Consider the following 11,250-nt stretch of genomic DNA (forward strand, 5'->3'; position numbering starts at 1 on the left):
GGTGAGGGTGTGACGGGGGTGAGGGGAGATGGGGAGGGAAAAGTGAGAAGGGGAGGATGGGGAGAGCATGGGGCAATGGGACAGTTGGGATGGAGGAGGAGTGGATATGGAATCAGGGAAGTATATATCTTAATTAAGGAAGCCATTTGAAGGTAGGCAAGAGATTGGACCCTAGAGGGGTTCCCAGGTGTGCAAGGAGATGCCCCCAGCCTGTTCCTTGAGCAGCTGAGGAGAGGGGGCCTGAACTGGCCCTATACTATGGCCACTCTGATGAATATCTTGCCTATCATCATAGAACTTTTGTCTGGCGATGGATGGAGATAGAGACAGAGACCCACATTGGAGCACTGGACTGAGCTCCCAAGGTCCAAATGAGGAGCAGAGGGAGGGAGAACATGAGCAAGGAAGTCAGGACCGAGAGGGATGCATCCATTCACCGAGACAATGGGACTGATCTAATGGGAGCTCACCATGGCCAACTGGACTGGGACTGATGGAGCATGTGATCAAACCGGACTCTCTGAACATGGCTGACGAGGAGGGCTGACTGAGAAGCCAAGGTCAATCGCACTGGGTTTTGATTCTACTCCATGTACTGGCTTTGTGAGAACCTAGTCTGTTTGGATCCTCACCTTCCTAGACCTGGATGGATGGGGGAGGAACTTGGACTTCCCACAGGGCAGGGAACCCTGACTGATCCTTGGACTGGAGAGGGAGGGAGAGGGGGGATGGGGGAGGGGAAGGGCAATGGGAGGAGGGGAGGAGGTGAAAATTTGTAAAATTATATAATTTAATAAAAAAAGAAAAAAGGAAAAAAAGAAATCAGGCTGAGCAACCCATGAGGAACAATCCAATAAGAGTTTTTCCAACAGTCTATGCCTCAGTTTCTGTCTCCCAGTTCTTGTCCTGACTTTCCTTTGTGATGGACTGTAAGCTACAAACTGAAATAAACCCTTCCTTCCAAAGTTTGGTTTTGGTCATCACATCAATAGAAAAGTAACTAAGACTTATTGTAGATATTAGAATAAAGATGATAACATTTTTCTGAATTTGGTAAAGACGTTTTAATTTTTCTCAGAATATGTTAAGGAACAATTTAATGTGGAACTTCAAAATCAGGAAAACATCTTTTAAGTGGAATGACTATTTTTAACATTTTATATCTGTTTTCAGTTATACATTAATAATTCATACTTTATTAGTGCATACCAATTGGACAAACTAACGGTTTTTATTGAGACATTTTCATACATGTATACAATGTACTTTGTTTATATCCAATATTATCCTCCCTTCCCTCCTACCCCTACCCCTTGTTTTTCTTACCCTGAAATGCCTCTTCTAATTCATCTCTCTCTTTTTCTATTGACTAGTCTTAATTAGTACATTTTGCAATCAGACTGGATTCAGGTCATCAGGAATTCTCTAACTGGTTAGGGCTATTTACTGTGTATTGAAACAAACTTTCAAAAAAAGGTTAAGAATACTGGAATAAAAATTAGGCCATGAGCGGCCCCAAAAAACATAACAAGAAACATAATCTTAAAAAACGTCCTGAAGATGTAAGCTTTAGCTGCAGATAAAACACACACCCCTATTATTGTTGAAATTGCACTTTGCAACACTGGATAGCCTAGCATATATAACGCCTCAATTGACTTTTTATTTACTGAGGTCTCAGAACTGGAAACAAATGCATAGGAAATGTGTGCAGAAAAATCAAAAGAAAACCCTATACAAATAACAAGATTGATCATGGATATGGAATCAAGATTAACATTCCAGAATGCCATGAAACCCGTCACTCCCACAATCACAGACGCAATAGCAAAAGTAACCCACAAGGAGCACACTGGGTGAGGAATTAGCAATAAAGAAACAATGAGCATAGCTGTTGACGCAACCATGACATTTCGAACAGTGTTTTCTATTATCGCAGCGTACTGATCAAAATAGATGAATGCCTGGTTATACACCATCAAGGGGACCTCACAGTTCTCAGCTATGCCTCGTAGCTCGAGTAACATTCTCTTCTTACTGCTTGACGAAGAAACACCTACCGTCTGGATGAAGCTTCTGGAAGCAGTGATCTCATTTGATGAGGAAATATTAATATCATATGTAAAAATAGGGGAAACTTTTAAAAAACCTGAAATATTATTCATAAATGTATTCTTGTCATTAGGATCCTTTCCACTGTTATTCATATATTGAATATATGCTTTCAACCAAAACTCTGTGAGATTTTTATCTACATATTCATTTTCTTCAAATTTTATCATACAGTTGTCCAGCTTCTGTCTTACATCACCATCCCAGTAGTTAACACTCTCAGTGACTATGACCATAACCCTTGGACCATAGTCTGAAAAATAATCTTCCTCAACATTAAAATATGGTGTGATGTAGGAATCATCGCTCGCAAGGTTCCGAAGATCTAACCCTTCCTGCACTTGGAAACATCCATATATACTGCTTATGATGTAGAAAATGTATATCAGCACTACAAAAAACTTGGCTTTAGAAGTTGTGAGGAAAGGACCAAAATAGTCTCTAAAGAACAAATTCATTGGATGCTTATCTTCCCCACTCTCCTCTGGGGTTGAACCAAATGGGATGCAGCAGGATTTTTTTAAGGAGGCACATTTTGGGTCTGGCTTTTCTAGCCAGCGGAAGCACGCGGCTTCTCTTTTACCATCCAGAGCCATAATTGCTCCAAAACAGGTGATACTATAAAAATAGCAAAAGAGCAGAGTTGTTCCTGTATAGATGCAAAAATACTGTACAGACCTAAAAGAGCTGGTGATTCCCGTATAAAAAGCAAGGACATTGGTGATGGTGGTGATTGTAATGGACACTGCCACCTTTGAATATGAATTGGAGAGTCGTTCTCTTATGCTTTCCATGAGGCTAGTCTTCTGCCAGGCAGAAATCATGATAAACATGTCATCAACCCCAACACCTATAACAAAAGAACAGATCTTTCTATATATTAATAATACACATTAAATATTAAAACAACCAAGCATTTTCTATTACTTGTCTTGAAAAATCTCTGTTTCAACACCATCTTCTCAGTCTGCTTCTGAATTTATGACAAAATTTGTCACTCTTTCCTCTGTAATAGGTCTTAGTTTTGTACATACCTATGTTACTAGTACACAGAATACTCCCTAGTGTTTACTCAGGGTGTCTTTGTGATAAAATGAGGACATCTACCTGATTGCATACCAGTTGAAACAGCATCAGCAATCTATCTTTGATCCCATGAGTCATTTCAACTAATATACAAACACATCCATCAAACATTCTGTGGGAGGCGGCAAATGTTTTTGCAGGTAAGCATAAAGCCATCCAAGTTGTGCCATTTTTATTAGGCATACACACAAATCTAGTGTCCCTGTTGGTTTTTGACACCTAGCATGCAGTGGACAGAATGTTTCTTTGGTCCTGAGATAAGAATGGTGTGCAAAAGTGAATCTTTGGAATCCTTTCCATGGTGCCATTTCATGGTTGGCTTGAAACAAAACTGAAGAAAGTTTGAGAGCTTTTACATTAATAGTGTAAAGAATGAAGACACAAAAGCAGGGAGACTAGACAGTCTGAGCCAGCTACCAATCTTCCACTTCCCTGCAGCATTAGACTGAAGTGGAGACTGCTTGCAGTCATGTGTGCTTTTATTCCCATGTTTATTTAACAGCAGGTTTGGGACTGCAATGCTGATCTTTAAGGTTAGGAGAATACTTGAAATTACAAGATGGCCTGTAGTTCAGATATAATTGAGGTAGGAAGATCCAAAAGTTGCGCAAAGGTAGAGGGGCTGTCATATACTGTATGGTAGCACCCCATGACCAGCAACTGAAAAGAGGAAACAATCAGAGGCACTAAAAACTAAGAATGGAATGCACTAGTATCTCTTGGGTGTTTAAAACCTGATTTTATTACTTATGGAAATTTGTTCAGAAATTCTCCTCACAGTTCTTGAGTTGCTAGAATTACATATATTCTATACAAATCTATACTTACACTCCTATGGATGCAGACCATATGAATGCAGTGAATACAAACTGGCTTACAATAAAGACATCAACCTAGTTATTGATGACTATGGGCACAGTGGCTGACTGCATGAACATGGGGGTGCAATCTTAAGAGCAGGCTAAACTGATGTGCAATATAAACCCATCTATCTACAGGGGAAAAAACTGATTTCTCTCAAATTGCATAGTTTGACATACATACTTACTGTAAAATAAAATTTAAAAACAGCAGTACAAAACAACTATAATCACCCTTGCAAGGAAAATTCTGAAAACATATTTTAAAAATTCATCTAGAATTTTTTCTATGCAGCTATACCCATGAAATTATCTATTGCATGTATCTTGATTCATAATGACAAATTTTCATTTAATTCATTATATTTGTCTTTTTTTAAAAAAGGTCAAATATGGTTTCCATTTTTAATACGTTTGATTTGACAAATGCCATATTGATATGGGATCAAGTTGCTTTCAATATTTTCTTATTCTAAAACACACCAAAATAAACCCATTTGTTCTTATGATCAATTACATGTATCAAATAAATTTTATAGAACTGAAATTGTTGCTCTATAATTTTTGCTATAAACTTGGGGAATACAAACCAATTTATATTTTTTTCTACAGCAAACTCTTGAGTACTCATTCACACACAGCATTCCAAAATAATCTTGCTAGTACTGATTAATATAGAAAAAAACTTTTTAAAATTTAGTGTGTATCCCTTGATACAAAATACTTCTTGCATATTTTCAGTGTGAACTAAAGTCCATTCTCCTTTCTATTTGTCTGGGATACTACATTTTTCCAACTCTGAAGATAGATAATCCAGTTTGTTCTTCCAGTTGCTGGAGCTTTCTACACAAATGTGGTCCCTTTATCACCACACACACCTACAGGCTCAACACAGCTTCATATTTTGTTTTACTCACCAAGAATAAGAAATGGTGAATTTGCAACTATGATCACAAATGGGACTCCAATGTGCAGCATCAAGCCAAAGCCGCTCACCACTGACAAGGCAACACAAAACACTCCAGAGACTGCTACCCACATTTTGTTTCTTACACAGTCCAACCTGTAAGTTTAGAGGGAAAATAAAAACTTGTGATGGCAGCTTTCATACTGAAATCCGACCAATTGGTTGTTGACTTAGACACCAAGGCAAAAGCCTCTAGGATGATAATTTTTATATCTGTCATATACATATCTCATATCCATACATATGCACATATATACATATATAAATATATACATATTACAGGTATATCAAACAATCCCTCAGGTCAGGCAGTTATAGAAAGATCAAATTGAACTATAAAGGATATGCTGAACAAACAGAAAGGTATAGAAAAATACCTCTCTAAATAGATTGCATAATGCTTTATTAACCTTGAATTTTCTTATCACTAATGAGAAAGAAACAACAGCAGAGAGTTGGATAATAGAAAAATTTTCTGAATTAAATCAGCCAGTGTATTTCAAGAATGTGTTGACTTCAGAATGGAAACCAGGAGACTGGGGAAGGGGTTTCTTTCTTGTTTATACAAGAGAAGAAAAGCTATGGATATCATCAAAATTAATAAAAATTCAGTTTGAAAAAGAGAAATCTCTGAGACATAAAAATAACAGTTCACCCACAGAAGTTACAATGATATAAGTGGTAAGAAACCCTCATAAGGGTTGGGCAGATTCTGTTCTTGTCCATCCACCCCGACTTCAACTAGACATAAACATAGTACAAATAGTCTGCAATTTCAAATTAGTCCAGTAGATACTGTGCTAAAGGTATGGAAACATTGTTTAAAATCATGAAATGATTTTTATCTACTTGACGATGTGTGCTTTATAGAAAGGTTGATAATTTGAAAAAGGAAAGAAAAGAATTGGAGCACAACACATTTTGAACAACCAACCCATTTCCTTGTCAGGACAACAGAAAATTTTAAAATTTCTGGATTTATTTTCTTCTGTGTGTATGTTTGTTTTGCATGCCTATCTGTATGTTCATAATGCCCATTCCTTCTTCCCACAGAAGTCAGAAGAGGATGCTTTATCACAAGCCACAAAGCGAATGCTGAGAACTGAACCTGGGTTCTCTATAAGAACCATATCCCTCTGCCCCCATCAGTACATTTTAAAACCTTGGCAATACACTACAGGTTTTCGACTTCACTTGCTAGAAACTGCTTCAAAACCATGAGTGACAACTATACTTCCAAATACATCATAGGGAACAGAAAACAAGTTAGGACCCTACATGTGCAGATGATGAATAGGAATTCAAATCAGAGCTTCTAAGACAAAAGGAAAGATCACATTCAAATAGGCAAAGATTTCTTCACCTATTCCTATTCCAGGAAGGAGGAAGAAACTCCAGAGACACACATTGAGGAAAGCAAAAGCTTGTAAGAATTCTCATAGATCTGCTAGGAGAGGAATCTAACCAGTGAAGACACAGAAAAAAAAACCTCAGTCTATCCAGTTTCCTTGCAAATTATGCAGAAAGTTCTAGGGATACGACTTTCATGAGTAGCCACCCATGTTAAGTTGTGCTTTCTGGTGATCCAGCTGCTCTTACTGAGTCACCCCTATTCCTGTAAGTAACCCCCCCCTTACACATACTACTTTTAGTAACCCCATTCAAAGCTCATTAGTTCTTCAAATTTAAACTCTGCTGCAATCATTACTTTGATCTACTGTGAGCTCCCTTTCTAGGGTGAGTAGGTGTGTGTGTTGTGTGTTGTGTTGTGCTTTTCCAAGAAAAGTATGTCATACAATAGTGACAAATGATGTTCCAGTGGCAATGTTGGGAGGCAGTGGAAAGTGCACAATCAGTGGTGGCTCCAGAAGATTAAACCAGGGCTGACAACTTCATGTCACCTGCTCAGTGTACAGATAAATACGCAGGAAAATGAAAAATGCCACAGAATAATTTTCATGAAAAGTCGTAATGAGGGACTTAGCTTTTCAGACCTCAACAAACTAAAGAGTTAGAAAAAGGAGCTGGAGAGATGGCTCAGCAGTTAAGAGCACTGGCTGCTCTTCCAGGGGACCAGGGTTTGGTTCCCAGCACCCACAGAGTAGCTCACACCATCTGTAACTCTGTTCTAGGGTATCTGACATCTTCTGTCCTCCATGGGGACCAAGCAAGTACACAGCGCACAGACATATGCGCAGGCAAAACACCCATATATATGAAATAAAATAATATTTAAAGAAAAATTTTAGATTGGAAACCTAAAACTATTTTCATCGACAGAGAGTAAGGTTTGTAGCACACAATATACTTGCAAGCAACTCAGCAATTAGAAAATGAAGCAAACCAAGCCAACAGGCAAGGGCCCATCACAGGCTGGCAGCTGAACTTCTCAGTGTTGTTCACGTAGTACTACTTTTGTAGACAAGAAAGATGCAAAATTGAGAAAGTCATTGATTCTTTTTCCACAGTGTCAAAGAGCCACTGAGGCCAAGCAATGTGTGCCAATGTTAGAGGCCCTGAAAGGCCATTGTGTGAAGCTTGTAAACGTGAAACCCAGATTGTGTTTCAGACCTCAAGATGTTGGAGATGTCAAAACTGCAAAAAGCATGTATCAAGGAGAGCTGAATACAGGGAACGGAACCAGCTCAGGAGAGATGTTGCTGACAACGTGGCTGGAAGTGCTGAGGCATCTAACTAACCCTCTAAACCTGAAGTCCCAGCTACTGGACACAGAGCTACAAACCTTAGTCTAACTAACCCCTCTAAACCTGAAGTCCCAGCTACTGGACCCAGAGCTACAAACCTTAGTCTAACTAACCCCCTAAACCTGAAGTCCCAGCTACTGGACCCAGAGCTACAAACCTTAGTCTAACTAACCCCTCTAAACCTGAAGTCCCAGCTACTGGACCCAGAGCTACAAACAGTCTTGGTTTCCTCTATTATTTCCTTACTATGTCCCCAAACTTCCATTTGGGAGGGGTTATATATATTCTGTCCCATTTTATAAGATATATGTGTATCTGCATATATGTGTGCAGATATATAATTTGTTTTTTAATAAAACAGGAAATCACAGTTACGAAGAAAATTTGGACTTTTGAACAGTGCTAAGACTTAAAACTGTAGGAACTTTTTAAATTTTGTATGTATATGTCTTACACCACATTTGCAGTGATAAGGAGGGACGGTCAGACCAATTAGAAATGGGGTTGCAGGCAGTTGTTAGCCACCGTGTGGGGGTGCTAGGAACCAGACCCAGGTACTAGTGACTGCTGAGCCACTACTGTGGGGATGTTCAAAGTTGGACTAAATGCATTTTGCATTGTAAGATGGTCGTGAACTTATGGGGACAAGAGGCAGAAACTATTAGTCTGAACGAGAAATTCCCCTCATGGATTTTATTCCTGAATACTTGGTCCTCATTTGGTGGTACTGTCTGAGGAAGTTATGGAGCCTTTCCAGAGAAAGTACATCACTGGGTACTTCCTGTTGTCCTTCTGTTTCCATGTGTGGATGAAATATGATCAGCCAGATCCCTGCTCCATAATAAACTGTATCCCTTGAGAAACATAAGCCAAAATTAATTCTTTCTTCTATAAGTTTCTTTTGGTATAGGTTTTCTATCAAGTGACAGAACAGCCATACAACACTGTAACTTACGGAGGTGACAAGGCAATGCACAGCAATAGACACCTACTTTAAAAAGGAAAAACTTGAATAATTGGAAATCTGTAAAATTAGGGAAAAAAATAAAACCAGAGATAACAGAAGTGTCCATCTGTTGTGGTTTCTTTAGACTGAGTAAGCTATAAAGAACAGAAAGGAAAAGTCTAGGATAGGCGAATTCAGAGATAAAAAATAGGTTAGTTTTTCTGGGACTCTGGGAGAGGGTTTAGGGGGTTACTGCATAATTAATGGAGTATCTATTAGTGGTGATGAGAAACCTAGGAAGCAGATAATCGAGATGGACAAACAGTACGGATAGAATTAATATCACTAAATTGTTAGTGAAATATTGTATATTGTGTGTTTTATCACAACACATTAGAAAGTGAGGAGAGAACCACGAGTGGGGGTTTTACCTGAAACACGATACAACCGCAAACAGTATGATTAAAATGTACGCCAGATGGAACAGGGGAATCACAGTCTTGGAGGTTGCCTCGAACTCCAGCTGCCTTGAGAGGGATGTAAAATGGACTACCTGCAACAACAACAACAACAAAAATACTCGGTATCAATCAGAGTCTGTCAGAAGTTACAAACTCTGCTGGACACTTCAGCTTGTTAATGCCCCCACTGTAAAAAGTCAATGATTTGCTTCACATAAAATCTGTAGTGTGCTTTTCAACCTTTCCCTCAAAATGCAAAGTTTAAATGGTTGCTCTACATTTTAGCTAAGATCAGGTTAAAAAAAAAAAAGCCAACCCTACATATAAACAAACCACAATTGAATTTCATGCACACTGACGACTGTGGAAAGCTGTGGGCATATTCCACATCTTATTAGACTGGTGTCTTTTCATATTTCATATTCCACATCTTATTAGACTGGTGTCTTTTCATTTTTAGTTGCACCAGTAGCACTTTAAGAAATGCTTGGCTTCCCAGAAAGCATTTGCTTTCACTAGGGTTATACATTGGAAATTTTGGCCCAGAATTTTAACGGATGACATATACTTCAATACTAAGCTAGGTGTCTTATCTATAACTAACCATAAAAGGGCTGAAGTAGTTATCTTCTTAAATAACATGACAGAACTTAAAAGTTTTGTCTTTTAATTCCATTGGGCACAAACAGGCTGTAGGAACTCCTACGAACAAGAATGGGCTCAATAAAATATCTTTCAAGTAACCAAACCCCACACCACGTGTGAAAGTCATTTTCTATATTAAGCAGAGTTCCTGATGCAGGATTCGTGCACAGACCAGAATGATGCCAATGCTTTATGATCTGTGGCTTCATCCATCCGTGTCACAGTGGGATTCCATTCGCTTTAATTCAAGGGCCACCTCATCTCCAACCCTCCCACCCTTATTGGCCTCCCTTGCAAACCCTAACCTTCAGAATACCTCTGTCTCTTCTAAAGTCAGACTGCTCTTCACGTCTTTGAAATGGTCAAGAAAGTGAGTCAGCCATGCCTTGCTACGCTGACTGTCCTCGGGGTCTTCGGTCTTGAGGTAATACAGCAGCCTCAACGCTCGGGACTCGACCAGTCGTTGACTTCTTCCCACCGTTTGGCCCAAGACGTTTCCCCCAAAGAAGCCCGCCAAGTAGATGAAGTGGTTGGACAGGTTATGGATGGGGAAGGTGAGGTTTGATAGATCCAATGACAAGTTATGCTGCCAGGCATACAGCAGAGGGTTGGGTGGCACGCACAGCGTCTTGTACTTGGCGCACACCTCTTTGTACAGGATCTGCGTTCCGTTCTCCTGCACCACCTTCAGCGCCTGCACCGCCCTGTCCAGCTTGCTCACCTCCGTGAATGTCCTCGGCTCCAGGAGCGAGTCCGTGAGAGACACCACCAGGATGGACGCGAAGTTGGCCTCGGAGCTGGTCCTGGAGGCAGAGAAGCGGTACGTGTCGTTGGTGCTGAAGTGGCCCTGCACGAAGCGCCGCTCGGCCTTGGCAGGGCTGCCAATCGGTGTGTACTGCTCCTCCAGGTTCTCCTTCTCCTTGGGCAGGAAGATGAGCCCCGTGCCCAGCGCCACCGCCAGCAGCGCAGGCCCAAGCAGAAACAGCCAGGGGTGCGAACCCACCGCGGCGCCCAGGCGCTGGAAGGAGCGCGACAGGGGCGCCTCCAAGCAGTCGGTGTGGCAGCGGCGCGGCGGGGGCGCCTCCTGACCCAGCGGCGGCAGGCGCTCCGACGGCGGCCCCGCGGCCCAGCTAGGGCCGGCCTCGTCGGGTGAGTCGGCCTCCGGTCGACCTTCGGACGGCGTCTCCCGCTGAGCCTCCTCTCGGGGCACCACCTTGGAGGAGATCATGTCGCCTTCCGCTGCTCAGAGCCTCTGCCGCCGAGCTACTCGGCCCCAACGGTCTGGGACCCGCGGACCGTTGGCTGCTCGGGGGCCCGGATGCTGGAGGCAACGGTTGGGAGCACGGGACCGAGGGGAGCTGTCCCAGGTTAGGGTTGGTACCGCTCTCCTTGCTGCCGAGCATCTCCTCGGGGCAAGCCCTAAGGAGCACGCGTCTCCCTGAGCCCCCTCCAGCGTGGCGGTCCGCTT

The 11,250-nt window shown here is 41.4% G+C and overlaps 1 protein-coding gene across 1 annotated transcript; it reads right to left on the reverse strand.

Moving 5' to 3' along the window:
* Nucleotides 1-1,321: 1,321 nt before the first annotated feature.
* On the reverse strand, nt 1,322-11,010 carry Ptchd3 (patched domain containing 3). The gene is made up of 4 exons (XM_038328942.1): nt 10,099-11,010; nt 9,108-9,229; nt 4,976-5,121; nt 1,322-2,962 (listed from the first exon to the last, which is right to left on the reverse strand). The coding sequence occupies exons 1-4, from the start codon at nt 11,008-11,010 to the stop codon at nt 1,467-1,469; spliced, it is 2,676 nt and encodes an 891-aa protein (XP_038184870.1). The 3' UTR covers nt 1,322-1,466.
* Between the last annotated feature and the right edge of the window lie 240 nt (nt 11,011-11,250).

This window comes from Arvicola amphibius, chromosome 4, assembly GCF_903992535.2.
Source record: "Arvicola amphibius chromosome 4, mArvAmp1.2, whole genome shotgun sequence".
Classification (NCBI taxonomy): Eukaryota; Metazoa; Chordata; class Mammalia; order Rodentia; family Cricetidae; genus Arvicola; species Arvicola amphibius.